Here is a 20,095-nt window from a genome sequence, read left to right on the forward strand (position 1 = left end):
ACCCGTATTACGCGCTCCAGCGGGTATATTTCACTGGTCATTCCCAAAGCCAACCCCTCCTTTGGCCCCCTTTCCTTCCAGTTCTCTGCTGCCAATGACTGGAATGAATTGCAAAAATCACTGAAGTTGGAGACTCATATCTCCCTCACTAACTTCAAGCCTCGGCTGTCAGAGCAGCTTACTGATTGCTGCAGCTGTACACAGCTCATCTGTAAATAGCCCATCCAACCAACTACCTACCTCATCCCCATACTTCCTTTTGCTTTTCTGCTCTTTTGCACACCAGTATTTATACTTGCACATCCTCATCTGCATATCTGTCAATGGGGGTGTTAATTGCTAAATTGTAAATACTTCGCTACTATGGCCTATTCATTGCCTTACCTCCTTACTTCATTTGCACACACTGTATACAGATTTTCTATTGTGTTATTGACTGCACGTTAGTTTATTCCATGTGTAACTGTGTTGTTTGTGTCACACTGCTTTGTTTTATCTTGGCCAGGTCGCAGTTGTAAATGAGAACTTGTTCTCAGCTTTACCTACCTGTTTAAATAAAGTGAAATAAAAATAAATATATAAATAGTATGCCTCTGTCCTTTCTGTCAATATTCAACCCTGTGGCTTGAGTTTGATAGAATTACACTCAATTTCACCTAAATACTTTCCTGAATTTCATCGACCCCCCCCTTGATACTATTTTGTGATTGTTGCTGCTGGGCATAGTATCAATAGTATGTTTTATGTAGTTGTAACGTAGCAGTCAAGCATTTCTAGTAACTAAAATGGGGTTAGTTAGTCTAGTCTAGTTGATTAGTATTTCAAAATGTTGTGAGTACTAGGCCTATCTAGTACTAGGTTCAGTGCATTGTGTTATTTTCATGTCGGTCAATTTATTGCTAGCCGATATGGTCTTGGCTGTAGTGTTAATGACTGTGGCGTTTTGTCCAAGAGAGCAGAACAGTCTGAGCTAAGAGCAAGATGCTCCAGCTAGACAGTGGTTTGTGGTCGCGCTCTCTCTCTTCATTGTTAGTCATCGTTACCATGGCGACACGGGTGCTAAACAACTTCTGTTTTCTTTTAGTTTCTAACCAAGCTGTTCCCAAACTGAGTTTACTTATTGACCGGGCTTGGTTACCAGGAGGGTAACATGACTACCTCAAGAAGTGTCTATATTTGGCTTAAAGACGTGTGTGTGTGTGGCTTTAGTTTCTCACCGAGGGCCTTAGGCTTTGCAGCTGTCTGGAGGTTTGGGTTGAACCTCTTCTCTTACTGGACATCTGGAGAGAAAACCCCTCAACACCTGCTGAAAGACCTATCTGTTAGTAAAACCCCCCTCCAAAAATGTTTACTGCACAGAGTTAGGACTCCAAAGGACACAGTAAGTTGCTTTTGGCTTTTTAGATTTGTCATAATCCCGTTACTTTACCACAGAACTGTTTTGATAACAGCGCTTCGAGCGAAAAATAGGATCTCTGTGTTCCAGTCACTCTTGCCTCGCCCGAGGGGCCAGAGCTGCTGATGCCTTTGCTGTGGTGGGGCACTGTAGTGTCAGATAAGGGGAGAGAAGGAGATAATGGAGGGCTGGAGTGAGGCGTAGGCAGTAGGCATATATTAGCTCCTGGGGGATGAGATGGAGGGAGCTAGGCAGACATGCAGAAAGGCTTGGCAGGCAGCATTTCCCATCAGCTGACAGGCTGCACAAGGCCGGGCCCAGCCTCACTGGAGTGTGGAGATAGTTGTCAAAGCAAGGCTGACCTCCGGCTCTCACAGCTGATTAAGCCAAGCAGCCCTCCAACCCTATCTTAGCAGAGAGACAGTGAGCAAGTGTGTTGATGGTGTCCTAAATGAAAGGATCACGTATACAGACCACAAATTCCAATTGGCTGTACTTACACTCTTTAACATCCTCATCGATTTGACCCCAATAACTACCGTGGGATATGCGTCCACAGCAACCTTGGGAAAAACCTCTGCATTATCATTTAACAGGAGTAGTTCATTTCCTCAGTGAAAACAATGTACCGAGCAGATGTACAATTGGCTTTTTACCAAATTACCATACGTGAGACCACGTATTCACCCTGCACACCTTAATTGACAAACAAACAAACCGAACAAGGACAAAGTCTTCTCATGCTTTGTTGACTTCAAAAAAGGTTTCGACTCAATTTGGCATGAGGGTCTGCTCTACAAATTGATGGAAAGTGGTGTTGGGGGAAAAACATCCGTCATCACAAATCCATGCAGAGACAGAGAGGGGGGCGCGGAGAGGCGGGAGGGAGAGTGGAGAGGCGGGAGGGAGAGCGGAGAGGCGGGAGGGAGAGCGGAGAGGCGGGAGGGAGAGCGGAGAGGCGGGAGGGAGAGCGGAGAGGCGGGAGGGAGGGGGAGGGAGAGCGGAGAGGCGGGATGGAGGGGGAGGGAGAGCGGAGAGGCGGGATGGAGGGGGGAGGGAGAGCGGAGAGGCGGGATGGAGGGGGGGGAGGGAGAGCGGAGAGGCGGGATGGAGGGGGAGGGAGAGCGGAGAGGCGGGATGGAGGGGGGAGGGAGAGCGGAGAGGCGGGATGGAGGGGGAGGGAGAGCGGAGAGGCGGGATGGAGGGGGAGGGAGAGCGGAGAGGCGGGATGGAGGGGGGAGGGAGAGCGGAGAGGCGGGATGGAGGGGGGAGGGAGAGCGGAGAGGCGGGAGGGAGGGGGAGGGAGAGCGGAGAGGCGGGAGGGAGGGGGGGAGAGCGGAGAGGCGGGATGGAGGGGGGGGGGAGAGCGGAGAGGCGGGAGGGAGGGGGAGGGAGAGCGGAGAGGCGGGATGGAGGGGGGAGAGCGGAGAGGCGGGATGGAGGGGGGGAGAGCGGAGAGGCGGGAGGGAGGGGGAGGGAGAGCGGAGAGGCGGGGGGAGGGAGGGAGAGCGGAGAGGCGGGGGGGGGAGGGAGGGAGAGCGGAGAGGCGGGGGGGAGGGAGGGAGAGCGGAGAGGAGGGAGGGAGAGCGGAGAGGCGGGAGGGAGAGGGAGAGGCGGGAGGGAGAGGGGAGAGGCGGGCGGGAGGGAGAGGGGAGAGGCGGGCGGGAGGGAGAGCGGAGAGGCGGGAGGGAGGGAGAGCGGGGGGCGGGCGGGAGGGAGAGCGGAGAGGCGGGAGGGAGAGCGGAGAGGCGGGAGGGAGAGGGAGAGGCGGGAGGGAGAGCGGAGAGGCGGGGAGGGAGGGGGGGAGGGAGAGCGGAGAGGCGGGAGGGAGGGAGGGAGAGCGGAGAGGCGGGGGGGGAGGGAGGGAGAGCGGAGAGGCGGGAGGGAGGGAGAGCGGAGAGGCGGGAGGGAGGGGGGAGGGAGGGAGAGCGGAGAGGCGGGAGGGAGAGCGGAGCGGAGAGGCGGGAGGGAGAGCAGAGAGGCGGGAGGGAGGGGCGGGAGGGAGAGCGGAGAGGCGGGAGGGAGAGCGGAGAGGCGGGAGGGAGGGAGAGCGGAGAGGCGGGAGGGAGGGAGGGAGAGCGGAGAGGCGGGGGAGGGAGAGCGGGCGGAGAGGCGGGAGGGAGAGCAGAGAGGCGGAGGGAGGGGCGGGAGGGAGAGCGGAGAGGCGGGAGGGAGAGCGGAGAGGCGGGAGGGAGAGCGGAGAGGCGGGAGGGAGAGCGGAGAGGCGGGAGGGAGGGAGGGAGAGCGGAGAGGCGGGAGGGAGAGCGAGAGCGGAGAGGCGGGAGGGAGAGCAGAGAGGCGGGAGGGAGGGGCGGGAGGGAGAGCGGAGAGGCGGGAGGGAGAGCGGAGAGGCGGGAGGGAGAGCGGAGAGGCGGGAGGGAGAGCGGAGAGGCGGGGGAGAGGCGGGAGGGAGAGCGGAGAGGCGGGAGGGAGGGAGAGCGGAGAGGCGGGCGGGAGGGAGAGCGGAGAGGCGGGCGGGAGGGAGAGCGGAGAGGCCGAGCGGCGGGAGTGTGAGGGGGAGGGGAGGCGGGAGGGGGGCGCGGAGAGGGAGGGAGAGCGGCACGAGGGGGAGCGGAGCGGCGGGAGTGTGAGCGGCACGAGGGGGAGCAAGGGTAAAAGGGTCTGCTATACAAATTGATGAAAGGGTCTGCTATACAAATTGATGAAAAGTGGTGTCCATGTACACAAACAACAAGGGTGTGGTTAAAATAGGCTTAAAACACACACATTTCTTCCCACAGGGCCTTGGGGTGAGACAGGGATGCAGGTTAAGCCCCACCCTCTTCAACATATACGTCAACGAATTGACGCGGACACTAGAACAATCCGCAGCACCCGGCCTCACCCTACTAGAATCTGAAGTTAAATGTTTACTGATGATATTTACATTTACATTACATTTAAGTCATTTAGCAGACGCTCTTATCCAGAGCGACTTACAAATTGGTGAATTCACCTTCTGACATCCAGTGGAACAGCCACTTTACAATAGTTATGGTGATATGGTGCTTCTGTCATCAACCAAGGAGGGCCTACAGCAGCACCTAGGTATTCTGCACAGATTCTGCCAGACCTGGGCCATAACAGTAAATCTCAGTAAGACCAAAATAATGGTGTTCCAAAAAGGTCCAGTCGCCTGGGCCACAAAAACAAATTCCATCTAGACACCGTTGCCCTAGAGCACACAAAAAAACTATACATACCTATACATACCACATCAGTGCCACAGGTAACTTCCACAAAGCTGTGAACGATCTGAGAGACGAGGTAAGAAGGGCATTCTATGCCATCAAACGGAACGTAAAATTCAACATACCAATTAGGATCTGGCTAAAAAATACTTGAATCTGTTTTAGAACCCATTGCCCTTTATGGTTGTGAGGTCTGGGATCCGCGCACCAACCAAGAATTCACAAAATGGGACATACACCAAATTGAGACTCTGCATGCAGAATTCTGCAAACATATCCTCCGTGTCCAATGTAGAACACCAAATAATGCACGCAGAGCAGAATTAGGCCGATACCCACTAATTATCAAAATCCAGAAAAGAGCCATTAAATTCTACAGCCACCGAAAAGGAAGCGATTCCCAAACCTTCCATAACAAAGCCATCATCTACATCCACAGAGCCCCAGGACAGCAACACAATTAGACTCAACCAAATCATGAGAAAACAAAAAGATAATTACTTGATACATTGTAAAGAATTAACAAAAAAACATAGCAAACTAGAAATGCTATTTGGTCCTAAACAGAGAGTACACAGTGGCAGAATACCTGACGACTGTGATTGACCCAAACATAAGGAATGTTTTGACTATGTACAGACTCAGTGAGCATAGTCTTGCTATTGAGAAAGACCGCCGTAGGCAGACCTGGCTCTCGAGAAGACCGGCTATATACAAACTGCCCACAAAGTGAGGTGGGAACTGAGCTGCACTTCCTAATCTCTTGCTCAGTATATGACCATATTAGAGACACACATTACACAGATCCACAAAGAATTAGAAAAATAACCCAATTTTGATGAACTCCCATATCTACTGGGTGAAATACCACAGTGTGCCATCACAGCAGCAAGATGTGTGACCTGTTGCCACAAGAAAAGGGCAACCAGTGAAGAACAAACACCATTGTAAATACAACCCATATTTATGCTTATTTATTTTCCCTTGTGTGGCCCTATTTGGCCCTAAACAGAGAGAGCACAGAGAGAGCACAGAGAGAGCACAGAGAGAGCACAGAGAGAGCACAGAGAGAGCACAGAGAGAGCACAGAGAGAGCACAGAGAGAGCACAGAGAGAGCACAGAGAGAGCACAGAGAGAGCACAGAGAGAGCACAGAGAGAGCACAGAGAGAGCACAGAGAGAGCACAGAGAGAGCACAGAGAGAGAGAGAACCACTGCTTTAATATATTGTTGTTCTGATTAATATTGTTGTTAATGGTAATCCTATATTCACTTCTTCTATTATTATTGCTGTTGGTCCCACCATTTATTTATATATGTGTGTGTGTGTGTGTGTGTGTGTGTGTGTGTGTGTGTGTGTGTGTGTGTGTATACACACACACACACACACACACACAGTGGGGCAAAAAAGTATTTAGTCAGCCACCAATTGTGCAAGTTCTCCCACTTAAAAAAGATGAGAGGCCTGTAACTCCAGAAAATCACATTGTAGGATTTTTAATGAATTTATTTGCAAATTATGTTGGAAAATAAGTATTTGGTCAATAACAAAAGTTTATCTCAATACTTTGTTATATACCCTTTGTTGGCAATGACAGAGGTCAGACGTTTTCTGTAAGTCTTCACAAGGTTTTCACGCACTGTTGCTGGTATTTTGGCCCATTCCTCCATGCAGATCTCCTCTATAGCAGTGATGTTTTGGGGCTGTTGCTGGGCAACATGGACTTTCAACTCCCTCTAAAGATTTTCTTTGGGGTTGTGATCTGGAGACTGGCTAGGCCACTCCAAGACCTTGAAATGCTTCTTACGAAGCCACTTCTTCCTTGCCCGGGCGGTGTGTTTGGGATCATTGTCATGCTGAAAGACCCAGCCACGTTTCATCTTCAATGCCCTTGCTGATGGAAGGAGGTTTTCACTCAAAATCTCACAATACACGGCCCCATTCATTCTTTCCTTTACACAGATCAGTCGTCCTGGTCCCTTTGCAGAATAACAGCCCCAAAGCATGATGTTTCCACCCCCATGCTTCACAGTAGGTATGGTGTTCTTTGGATGCAACTCAGCATTCTTTGTCCTCCAAACACGACGAGTTGAGTTTTTACCAAAAAGTTCCATTTTGGTTTCATCTGACCATATGACATTCTCCCAATCTTCTTCTGGATCATCCAAATGCTCTCTAGCAAACTTCAGACGGGCCTGGACATGTACTGGCTTAAGCAGGTGGACACGTGTGACACTGCAGGATTTGAGTCCCTGGCGGCGTAGTGTGTTACTGATGGTAGGCTTTGTTACTTTGGTCCCAGCTCTCTGCAGGTCATTCACTAGGTCCCCCCGTGTGGTTTTGGGATTTTTTTCTTACCGTTCTTGTGATCATTTTGACCCCACGGGCTGAGATCTTGCGTGGAGCCCCAGATCGAGGGAGATTATCAGTGGTCTTGCACGTCTTCCATTTCCTAATAATTGCACCCACAGTTGATTTCTTCAAACCAAGCTGCTTACCTATTGCAGATTCAGTCTTCCCAGCCTGGTGCAGGTCTACAATTTTGTTTCTGGTGTCCTTTGACAGCTCTTTGGTTTTGCCCATAGTGGTGTTTGGAGTGTGACTGTTTGAGGTTGTGGACAGGTGTCTTTTATACTGATAACAAGTTCAAACAGGTGCCATTAATACAGGTAACGAGTGGAGGACAGAGGAGCCTCTTAAAGAAGGTAGGTTAGAGCCAGAAATCTTGCTTGTTTGTAGGTGACCAAATACTTATTTTCCACCATAATTTGCAAATAAATTAATAAAAAATCCTACAATGTGATTTTCTGGAGAGAAAGAATCTCATTTTGTCTGTCATAGTTGAAGTGTACCTATGATGAAAATTACAGGCCTCATCTTTTTAAGTGGGAGAACTTGCCCCACTGTATGTATGTATGGTATGTATGGTATGTATGTATACTTTGACAATGTAAGTCATTTTTAACTTGCCATGTCAATTGAATTTAAAAACAAGAGAGGCACAGAGAGAGCGAGAGATGCTCTTCGCTACCCCCACCTTTACCAAAAAGTCTGGAAACCTGATCAAACGCCTTTCCATTAATCTTCCAATAGGATGCTTGCCGAGGCCCCGGTGAAATAGACAGCCGAGCCATGGTTATGTGGTGATCTGAAAACCCCACCGGGAGAATGGTAGCGCCCAACAGCCTATTGCTCTGATTCCTGGACATGTAAAAACGATCGAGTCCGGCTGCACTCACCCTAGACCCAAAAACCTTCACCCATGTACACTGTCTTGTGTTGGGATGTTTAGTTCTCCAAACATCCACTTGGTCAAACTGATTAATGATCGTCCCTTAACACTCCCACTGACACTGAATGAGGCTCTTCCCCATTTCAGACCTCTTTTACAAAAAGGACTACCACCCCTGCACTAAAATTTGTCCCATGGCTCAACACACTTCCCCTTTTCACCAGAGCCCCCAATCTACTCCATTCACCACGTCACTATGCGTCTCCTGCAGAAACAACACTTGTACTTTTTGGGGGTTTTACATATTCACCCAACACACTCCTCTTTCCCACATCTCTGGCTCCATATATGTTGAGCGATCCTACCCAGAGTCTCCATAAGAAGTGGGAGGAAAGCCAGGAAAGAAAGAGGCCAATAGCAAAGCTCCATATATGTTGAGCGATCCTACCCAGAGTCTCCATAAGAAGTGGGAGGAAAGCCAGGAAAGAAAGAGACCAATAGCAAAGCTCCAAAAGCCCCAGTGTCAGAAAGAAACTATACATCTAAACAGTGTCTGAAGGTAGACCTTTACACACTGGTGACCCACTTCCTCAACCTAAACTGTTTCCTGGGTGAGAGGACACCATGCCCCTCATTTTTCATAGCATGTTGTACTGTTTTTACCAACTTTCTCGGATCAGAAAAAAACAACCTCAAGGTTAACTTTTTTTCTCATTCAGGAACCTTGTCAGCTCCCTCCAACATGTTCTTTGACCCCTCTGCTTGACTGGCCGTAAGCTCTGGACCCATTGAAGAGGAGTCCCCCACCCCCCCCCCCCGAGAACCAGGCAAAGGTTCCCTGGTGCCTTTGACCGCACCAGCATCTCCCCTCCCACCTCCTTCTCCCCCTTTTTTCCTTTTAGCTTGACACCCCCCCCCCCCCGGTCTCTTGCACTTCCCCACTCTTCTCTCCCCACTAGCATAACCTGACTAGACCCACCCTCAGCTAACCCACCATCCCTGGCATGACGAGTCCCAGCCTCATCTCTGGCATGACGAGTCCCAGCCTCATCTCTGGCATGACGAGTCCCAGCCTCATCTCTGGCATGACGAGTCCCAGCCTCATCTCTGGCATGACGAGTCCCAGCCTCATCTCTGGCATGACGAGTCCCAGCCTCATCTCTGGCATGACGAGTCCCAGCCTCATCTCTGGCATGACGAGTCCCAGCCTCATCTCTGGCATGACGAGTCCCAGCCTCATCTCTGGCATGACGAGTCCCAGCCTCATCTCTGGCATGACGAGTCCCAGCCTCATCTCTGGCATGACGAGTCCCAGCCTCATCTCTGGCATGGCGAGTCCCAGCCTCATCTCTGGCATGGCGAGTCCCAGCCTCATCTCTGGCATGGCGAGTCCCAGCCTCATCTCTGGCATGGCGAGTCCCAGCCTCATCTCTGGCATGGCGAGTCCCAGCCTCATCTCTGGCATGGCGAGTCCCAGCCTCATCTCTGGCATGGCGAGTCCCAGCCTCATCTCTGGCATGGTGAGTCCCAGCCTCATCTCTGGCATGACGAGTCCCAGCCTCATCTCTGGCATGACGAGTCCCAGCCTCAGCTAACCCACCATCCCTGGCATGACTAGACCCAGCTTCAGCAAACCCACCATCCCTGGCATGACTAGACCCAGCCTCAGCTAACCCACCATCTCTGGCATGACTAGACCCAGCCTCAGCTAACCCACCATCTCTGGCATGACTAGACCCAGCCTCAGCTAACCCACCATCTCTGGCATGACTAGACCCAGCCTCATCTACACCACCATCCCTGGCATGACTAGACCCAGCCTCAGCTAACCCACCATCTCTGGCATGACTAGACCCAGCCTCATCTACACCACCATCCCTGGCATGACTAGACCCAGCCTCAGCTAACCCACCATCTCTGGCATGACTAGACCCAGCCTCATCTACACCACCATCCCTGGCATGACTAGACCCAGCCTCAGCTACATCACCATCCCTGGCATGACTAGACCCAGCCTCAGCTACATCACCATCCCTGGCATGACTAGACCCAGCCTCAGCTACATCACCATCCCTGGCATGACTAGACCCAGCCTCAGCTACATCACCATCCCTGGCATGACTAGACCCAGCCTCAGCTAACCCACCATCCCTGGCATGACTAGACCCAGCCTCAGCTAACCCACCATCCCTGGCATGACTAGACCCAGCCTCATCTACATCACCATCCCTGGCATGACTAGACCCAGCCTCAGCTAACCCACCATCCCTGGCATGACTAGACCCAGCCTCATCTACACCACCATCCCTGGCATGACTAGACCCAGCCTCAGCTACATCACCATCCCTGGCATGACTAGACCCAGCCTCAGCTAACCCACCATCCCTGGCATGACTAGACCCAGCCTCATCTACACCACCATCCATAGCATGACTAGACCCAGCCTCAGCTAACCCACCATCCCTGGCATGACTAGACCCAGCCTCATCTACACCACCATCCCTGGCATGACTAGACCCAGCCTCAGCTACACCACCATCCCTGGCATGACTAGACCCAGCCTCAGCTAACCCACCATCTCTGGCATGACTAGACCCAGCCTCATCTACACCACCATCCATAGCATGACTAGACCCAGCCTCAGCTAACCCACCATCTCTGGCATGACTAGACCCAGCCTCATCTACACCACCATCCATAGCATGACTAGACCCAGCCTCAGCTAACCCACCATCTCTGGCATGACTAGGCCCAGCGTCAGCTACATCACCATCCCTGGCATGACTAGACCCAGCCTCAGCTAACCCACCATCCCTGGCATGACTAGACCCAGCCTCAGCTAACCCACCATCTCTGGCATGACTAGACCCAGCCTCAGCTACACCCCCATCCCTGGCATGACTAGACCCAGCCTCAGCTACACCACCATCCCTGGCATGACTAGACCCAGCCTCAGCTACATCACCATCCCTGGCATGACTAGACCCAGCCTCAGCTAACCCACCATCCCTGGCATGACTAGACCCAGCCTCAGCTAACCCACCATCTCTGGCATGACTAGACCCAGCCTCATCTACACCACCATCCATAGCATGACTAGACCCAGCCTCAGCTACACCACCATCCCTGGCATGACTAGACCCAGCCTCATCTACACCACCATCCATAGCATGACTAGACCCAGCCTCAGCTAACCCACCATCCCTGGCATGACTAGACCCAGCCTCAGCTAACCCACCATCTCTGGCATGACTAGACCCAGCCTCAGCTAACCCACCATCCCTGGCATGACTAGACCCAGCCTCAGCTAACCCACCATCTCTGGCATGACTAGACCCAGCCTCAGCTAACCCACCATCTCTGGCATGACTAGACCCAGCCTCAGCTACATCACCATCCCTGGCATGACTAGACCCAGCCTCAGCTAACCCACCATCACAGGCATGACTAGACCCAGCCTCAGCTAACCCACCATCACAGGCATGACTAGACCCAGCCTCATCTACACCACCATCCCTGGCATGACTAGACCCAGCCTCATCTACACCACCATCCCTGGCATGACTAGACCCAGCCTCATCCCTGGCATGACTAGTCCCAGCCTCAGCTACATCACCATCCCTGGCATGACTAGACCCAGCCTCAGCTAACGCACCATCTCTGGCATGACTAGACCCACCCTCATCTACACCACCATCACAGGCATGATTGGGCCCAGCCTCTGCTGTCTGCGTCTCATTGCCCCCTGCATGTTGACCTCAATTTCCCCCACTGGCGCTTGTACCCTCACCTTGTTTACGGTCTTTATGTGGGCATGCAAGCTCTTATGCCTCAAATCCACTCAAAACACTGCAGACTATCTGTGCTGGCAAACCCTGGATAGAGCCCCTCCCCATGCCTCACTTTAAAATGCACATTTAGCTGTTGCTCATTGTTAGTCAAAAACATAAACTTGCCTCCAGAATGAAACAACGTGCTTAACAGCATCTGCCTGAAAACCTGCCGAAATTCCACGAAAACCGCTAGCAAACTTACCAAACTTGCTCTTTCCTGATTTGAGCTACTGTAATAAACGGAGGCAAATTTGCAACTACCACTCTTGTTGAACGGGTAGAACGAGGCGAAGTTGGCACCAACTCACCCCTTACAAATATTCCACTAGCAATTAGCCCACCAACCAAATTTGTTCTTTTCATGAACACAACCACAGCTAGGTTCATTTTAGAAGCGGAATGTATAAATTCAGATCCTACCTGTTCACCGACTGCGAACAGAATCTCCTCCACTTTAACTCCATTCTCAGGAACATCTTAATCCATGCCGTATCGACAACGTCTCCTCCTCGCTAGGCTGAGAGGACATCGTGCGCACCACACCTTCCAAACCCCAAGAAACTAACTCTGTCCTCTTCCAACTTAACTTTGAAAAAACCTGTGGATACCGCAGGTATTGTGCATTAACCTTCCACCATAGAAGAACGTGTGTGTGTGTGTGTGTGTGTGTGTGTGTGTGTGTGTGTGTGTGCAGAGAGAGAGGGAGAGGCGCACAGAAAGAGAGAGAGAGGGAGAGGCGCGCAGAAAAAGAGAGAGAGGGGCGCGCAGAAAGAGAGAGAGAGAGGTAGAGGCGCGCAGAAAGAGAGAGAGAGAGAGGGAGAGGCGCACAGAAAGAGAGAGAGAGAGAGAGGGAGAGGCGCGCAGAAAGAGAGAGAGAGAGAGAGGGGAGAGGCGCAGAGAGGGAGAGGCGCAGAAAGAGAGAGAGAGAGAGGGAGAGGCGCGCAGAAAGAGAGAGAGAGAGAGGGAGAGGCGCGCAGAAAGAGAGAGAGAGAGAGAGGGAGAGGCGCGCAGAAAGAGAGAGAGAGAGAGAGGGAGAGGCGCGCAGAAAGAGAGAGAGAGAGAGGAGAGGCGCGCAGAGAGAGAGAGAGGGAGAGGCGCGCAGAAAGAGAGAGGGAGAGGCGCGCAGAGAGAGAGAGGAGAGGCGCGCAGAGAGAGAGGGAGAGGCGCGCAGAGAGAGAGGGAGAGGCGCGCAGAGAGAGAGGGAGAGGCGCGCAGAGAGAGAGGGAGAGGCGCGCAGAGAGAGAGGGAGAGAGCGCGCAGAGAGAGAGGGAGAGGCGCGCAGAGAGAGAGAGAGAGGGAGAGGCGCGAAATACAACCCATAATTGTTTATTTATTTTCCCTTTTGTGCTTTAAAAAAAATATTTGCACATTGTTAGAACACTGTACATAGACATAATATGACATTTGATATGTCTCTATTCCTTTGAAACTTTTGTGAGTGATGTTTACTGTACATTTTTAATTGTTTATTTCACTTTTGTTTATTATCTATGTCACTTGCTTTGGCAATGTAAACATATGTTTGACTGTTTAAGAAAAGAGCCTTAAGTCTTGCCCCCTGGCACGATATGATGCCCAGGATTCTGGGACATATTGCAACAGTGGAAGTTTCAGTCTCACACACACTGAGCATGTTGATGACATCAGGCTACCAGACCCACGGCTTAGTTAGAAACCTACCATTTCACCTGGCAAATTAGTTTACACACAAGCTTTGATATTTCCCAATGTTTATGTAATGGTTCCTTTGCAGGGTGGATTCCATTCTCAGAAATCAGAAACATTCTTGTGTAATGAAATTTTTTTTTTTTTTTCATCGGCGGACACCAAATGAAGAAACACTTTCTTTCATTGGAGATCTGTCTCAAATCAAACTGCCGGGGAACATGTGCCGTTCTTGTTGTGTGAATCCACCCTCGATTAGAGCATCTCTCTCTTTGGGCTGGGTAAGTAGGGCTTCGTCCCAATGGCAACCTATTCCCTGTCGTGCCCTGGTCAAAAGTAGTGCACTATTTCGAAAATAAGATGCCGTTTGGTACGCGGACAAATTTAAATAAAATCGACCTTTTATTGGTCACGAAATTCAAAAATAAAGACATTCAGAAAGAGCAGTGTCAGAGACTGGAATATAAAGATAAGTTATTTACAGTACCCTCCATAATTATTGGCACAGTGAAAATGTTTTGGTTGTTTTGGCTCTGCAGTCCAGCACTTTGGATTTGAAATGATACAATGACAATGAGGTTAAAGTGCAGACTGTCAGCTTTAATTTGAGGGTATTTTCATCCCATATCGGTTGAACCCTTTAGAAATTACAGCACTTTTTGTACATAGTTCTCCCATTTTAGGGGACTGAAAGTATTGGGACAAATTCACTTTATGTGTATTAAAGTAGTCAAGTGTACTATTTGGTCCCAGGCTTGTGGCTCTACACACTTGTTGGATGCATTTGTTTGTTTTGGTTTGCGTTTCAGATGATTTTGTGCCCAATAGAAACCGAATGGTAAATAATGTATTGTCATTATGGAGTGACTTTTATTGTAAATACAAATAGAATATGTTTCCAAACACTTCTACGTCAATCTGAATTATTACGGGTAGTCCTGAATGAATGGTGAATAATGATGAGTGAGAAAGCTAGAGGCGGAAATATCACACCGCCAAGACATGCTAACCTTTGGGGTTGGGTTAAATGAGGAAGACACATTTCAGTTGAGTGCATTCGGTTGTACAACTGACCAGGCATCCCCCTTTCCCCTCTCACCATTACAATAACATGGGAGGTTAGCATTTTAGGAGCCGTATGATAGTTGTGCTTCTCAGTTTCTCACTAATCACAGTTCACAGTTCATTCAGGACTATTCGTAATCATGTCCGCATCCATATTAATGTAGAAGTGGTTTTAAACATCCTATTCTTATTTACAATAAAAAATGCTCTTGTGGCTGTCTTTACAATTTTTCGTTTTTTTGTTGTTGTTTGCGATCGTTAGCATACTTAGCCACAGCCTCCATAGAAATTCTCTACATCATTTTGTTTGCATTCTGGCAATAGATGCCCAATGTGATTTTTTTTGTTTTGTTTTTTAATTTTGGTGCCCCCTTGTGTGCTCAGCGGCAATACCCTAAATCCCGGGATGATAGAATGATGGTATGACGATATGAAAATCTGGATAGCGCCCAACCACTTGGGGTCAGCCCGTCAGGAAGTTCAGAACCAGGGCCCTGAGCTTAGTGATGAGCTTGGAGGGCACTATGGGGTTGAAGGCTGAGCTGTAGTCAAATGAACGGCATTCTTACATAGGTTCTTCTCTTGCCCAGGTGGGAGAGGGCAGTGTGCAGTGCGATGGCGATTGTGTCATCTGTGGACCTGTTGGGGCGATATGCGAATTGTAGTGGGTCAAGAGTGCCTGGTAAGGTGGAGGTGATAGGATCCTTAACTAGCCTCTCAAAACGCTTCACGATGACAGAAGTGAGTGGTACTGGGCAATCAGTCATTTAGTTCAGCTACCTTTTTGCTTTCTTGGGTACAGGAGCAATGGTGGACATCTTGAAGCAAGTGAGGACAACAGACTGGGATAGGGAGAACACGCTTAAATGACATGTCACATCGGCCACTGAGAGGAAGAGCACACAGTCCATGACAAAGAGAGTAGAAAGGTACGATACGGGACTGTTCTTGCTCAGCACGCGTCTCGTAATTAAAATCAGTGAGTCTCACAGAGCAGTCGCTTCAGTGCTGAAGTCCTCGCTTTCGCTCTTAATTGGGGCGCCATTATTTTTGGCGCCATCTGCTTCTTTCTGATTGTGTTCTATCTCCTCTCCTCGCACACTTCCCCGTTTGGTTGAATTAGTTAGTGACTGGTTTGGTAACTCATGAGGAAATCATGGTACAGAGAACCCGCCCCATTCCTGTGAATGGGGAAGTCACTGGGCTGACTGTGATACTATTATACCGTGTGATTTGATCTGAAAAGAGAAGTGTGGAGGCCATCTGAGCCAGCCTGTTGTGTTTTTGGTGGTGCGCAACCAGTGAAGCGGTTGAGTCCTGTCGTTTGTCCCAAATAGCAACCATGTTCCATATATAATATATAATAATATATATATGCGCATGCGCTCTCGTCAAAAGTAGTGCACGATGGGCCTTGGTCAAAAGTGGTGTACTATATTGGGAATTTGGGACGCTGCCCGGTGTTGTGTGGAGACCAATAAGCTCATTCGTGATCCTAGTCGAACATGAGGTTGTTGTCCAGAGGGGAGCAGTTGACTCACTATGAACCTGTTCTTCTACCAATCCTTTTATTTGTTAAACAAGCATGAACTTCATTTGTTTAAAAAGCATCCCGCTGAGAGAGCAGGCAGCAGGTAGCCTGGTGGTTTGAGCGTTGGGCCAGTAATCGAAAGGTTGCCGGATCGAATCCCCGAGCTGAGGAGGTAGAACTCTGTCGTCCTGCGTCCTGAACAAGGCAGCTAAGCCCACTGTTCCCCGGTAGGCCGTCATTGTAAATATGAATTTCTTCTTAACTGACTTGTCTAGTTAAAGGTGGAATTTGTTTTTCTTCAACTTTAGCCTGGCACTAAATGACAAATTCCAGTTCAACTCAATGCCTTAGCGGAGAATGAGTGTTGATTTCTCTGGATCACTCTTAGAAATAGGCCTGTTGTTGCTTGAATTGGAGGTTTGTATTCGCGGACACAGACATCAGTATTGACTGAATCTGCAATACATTGAAGCTGCCACTGAAAATCAGCATCTCTAATTTGCTATGTCAAAGTGTATTCAGTGTTGTACAGGACGTGGGTGGGTGCCACCCTGGCCATGTGAAGACGTCTCTCTGCCTCTTGGTTTAACACTCTGTTGTCCTCTGTGCTGTGTGTTCTCTCTCCCCACAGCTTTGGCAAGCAGCTGGGGGGCAGGCGAGGCTGTGAATGCATCACTTTAGAGCCGACAGAAATGATCGTGGTGAGTTGAGCCGCCGCTTCGTCCCGCTTGCGCTCTCTCCTTCTCTCCCTCTCTCTCCCTTTCTCTCCCTCTCTCTCCCTTTCTCCATATCTACCGACTCAGTACAGAAAGACAGGAACAAAAACAGTGACTTGTGGCGGTGGGAAGCCGCTTTACCCAAGTGCGGTCTAGAAATCGTTGGGGGGGGGGGATCTCGGATCCGGACTCATTGAGGAAAAGAAATTAACACCCATGGGCGCGTGACGTAGCGTTTGGCCGGGGCGAGGGGTCTGGGTCGCCAGGCAAAGGAAATGCACACAGCTCCTAGAGAATTAGATTGTTGTCCTGAATCTCTCATCTCCAGGAGTATATCAGCTTCGTCCGATGCCATGCCCTCAAAGGCACCCAATCAGTGCGCAGGCCTACGTTGACGTGTGTCTGTCTGTCTGCGAGGCAACGACAGCTCGTCATAGTTCCAGCACACCGGTCAGGGGGCCGGGGCAGGTACAGCAATCTACTTGAGCCATCTCCCTGAGCAGCCTGTCCAGCGAGCCTGGCGCACCGCTGCATCTGAAGCAGAGGCAAGGAGCGAGGGAGGAAGCAGGAAATGAGCTCCTCTATTAGATTTGGCCTGCTGGTCTTGGTCCTCTGTCCGTCTGCTGGTTATCATCCACTAGAGGAGGGGTATGGGGGGGGGGGGGAAATGAAAGTCTTCACCGTGTGCAGATGGACTGGCTGATTACCTGTGCCCCGGGGGGGGGGGGGCATTACGTAAGCTGCTTGCTTGTTGTTCCTATACGCCCATTTCCTCACCCTATCGTCCGTAGGACTGCTAATAACCACAGCCAGTGTTGTGGGTGCTGTTGGATCAGTCCACACGGGCAGCAGAGAGAGAATGAAATGAGACAGGGAATATTGGGAACGAACCCTTCATTGATGGCGTCGTAGCAAAGTCATTGGAGAATAATCACTTTAGTTCAAAGGTGTCAATCATGTACCTTTACATGACTGACTATTTTAAGGGACATGCGTTTTGCATCATTCCCACACCGAATTGTGGCCTCAGTGCATTCCTGAACAGCCTAGCCGTGCCTAATGCTGAGCCACTACATGTGTGTTCAAATGAAGCCATGTTGCATGACTGAAAAGGACATTCGTTCCCATTTAATATTCCAGGGCAGGTAATGGAGGGAACCTGAGCCAATACAGACAGTCACGCAGACACACACACAAACACTCACTCACTCAGGTTCCCTCTCCTCACTCACGCTGCTGCACCACTCAGTCAAATCACTCACATTCCAACCAATTAGCTGATTGAGTTCTGGGGAATTATCACAGACTAACTGCTCATGTCATTTGCGCAGCCCGGCCAGTGGTTGGACTCGTTGGAGATGTCTGGCATTTTACTCTGACTGCCTGCCTTCCTTGTAGTTCACGCACCGAGACCGGCCCATCCAGGAGATAACAGGTTAATGGTCCAAGCAGGAAATATCTCTCCACATGGACAGACTCTTGGTGAACAACACTGTTCAGAGTTGAGACGTTCTGTTTACTACTATGTGTGTTATTACAGTTTTTAGTCCTTAAAAGTGCTTTAATGTTAGGTTGTGATGCTCAGTCAGTTAGGCTTTCAGTCTGGTTGGTTTTTCATTACAGCAGCATGTGCTGTTCCCTAAACCAACCCCTCCTAGAGTTGCTATTCAATACATTTCAACCATGACAGAAAATCTTTGCGCCCCGTATCTGTGACAAGTGGGGTCCGTTTCTCTGTTAATCTCTAGTGACAGGCTAAATGGCCATGCTTTTACAGCACAGCCTTGACGTGTGGGCTTTCCTCTCCCTTGCTGTTGCACACGCGTGTTAGTTGCACACGCGTGTTAGTGGCTAACGCACGCACAAGCACACATGAGTGGTCTCTGCAGGAAAAAACCTTGTCTGTCCGTTGCCGAGAAAAGAGCATGGCTAAAACTCTCTGACTTAGGTGCACACTTTGACAGACAGTCCAGCACTATCTCACTAAGGGAGAGGGAGCTAGAGCGAGGTCGCAAGGTTTTACACCCCTCCCCCCGCTACAGCGCTAGATAGAACTTTGTGGAATGCTGCACATCTACAACGACCAAAAATAAGCATTCTGTCACTGCCAACGTGCTAAATTCGGGAGGCCCAATCGATTGTGAGATACGACGTATACATTTCATGTGATCAATTTGGGTCACGGGGTTCACAGTTTGACCTTTCCTGCGAACTCTGCCAAGCAAGCAGGAAACAACAGCCGTGGGCCTCCTGCGCACGCGACAACATGCACAAGGGAACTCCACATAAACACAACACTGTCGCAACAGCCGTGGGCCTCCTGCGCGCGCGACAACATGCACAAGGGAACTCCACATAAACACAACACTGTCGCAACAGCCGTGGGCCTCCTGCGCGCGCGACAACATGCACAAGGGAACTCCACATAAACACAACACTGTCGCAACAGCCGTGGGCCTCCTGCGCGCGACAACATGCACAAGGGAACTCCACATAAACACAACACTGTCGCAACAGCCGTGGGCCTCCTGCGCGCGCGACAACATGCACAAGGGAACTCCACATAAACACAACACTGTCGCAACAGCCGTGGGCCTCCTGCGCGCGCGACAACATGCACAAGGGAACTCCACATAAACACAACACTGTCGCCGTCTACTTTTCAAAATGCAACGGACTTTATCCAGCGTGCCTTTTACTGTAGGCCTATTGTCAGAGTCCATTTATCTCCTTTAATGCCGGTCTCTGTAGCCTAAACAAAGCCGAAAAATGCTTGAGTCCCGTGTGCGGCACAACACGCGAAGCTTTACCGCTCGAGAAATGTACAGTGCGTTCGGGAAGTATTCAGACCCCTTGACTTTTTCCACATTTTGTTACATTACAGCCTCATTCTAAAATGGATTAACTTGTTTTTTTCCCCTAGTCAATCTACACACAATACCCCAATAATGACAAATCTAAAGCTCTGTCAGGTTGGATGGGGAGCGTTGCTGCATAAAACTAAAGATAAATGGTGTATTGCAGTTGATTGGTGATAATGACATGAACATATCTATTCAGCAAGACGTTCATGCAAGCATTATAATATATTTACTACCCAAAAGTAATGCGAAGTCCACTCAACTTATGACATGAGCAATATATTTAGACGTCTGGGCCTGACAGCTAACTAGGCAGAGAATTGCATCATGGGAGACGGAATGCACCCTGGGAATCGGCGTATGCTGTAGACGAGGGCAATAGAGGCTTAAAATGACAAAAACAAGGAATTGTGCAGTATGACTAAAAACGATAAAACATGAATGCGTTTCAAATCTTACAGGAGTGCATAAATACTAACAGCATAATTATTGGTTATTAATGGCAGACTTGTCCTTTAAGGTTTTGGTTGGGGTTAAGGGGTCAGTTTCAGATTGTGGTTAGTTGTTTTGCAGGTCAGCAGTGTGCATATAGTCTCTACCGTCT

The 20,095-nt window shown here is 50.0% G+C and overlaps 1 protein-coding gene across 3 annotated transcripts in view; it reads left to right on the forward strand.

Annotated features, from left to right (window-relative positions):
* The window catches only part of LOC135548828 (rap guanine nucleotide exchange factor 6-like), a 137,519-nt gene that overhangs the window by 32,767 nt on the left and 84,657 nt on the right, over positions 1-20,095 (forward strand). For all 3 annotated transcript variants that reach the window (XM_064978793.1, XM_064978794.1, XM_064978795.1), the window contains exon 5: positions 16,546-16,615. In XM_064978793.1, the coding sequence (XP_064834865.1) occupies positions 16,546-16,615 (70 nt within the window). The remainder of the gene's footprint in view (positions 1-16,545; positions 16,616-20,095) is intronic.

This window comes from Oncorhynchus masou, chromosome 11 (assembly GCF_036934945.1).
Source record: "Oncorhynchus masou masou isolate Uvic2021 chromosome 11, UVic_Omas_1.1, whole genome shotgun sequence".
In the NCBI taxonomy this organism is placed as follows: Eukaryota; Metazoa; Chordata; class Actinopteri; order Salmoniformes; family Salmonidae; genus Oncorhynchus; species Oncorhynchus masou.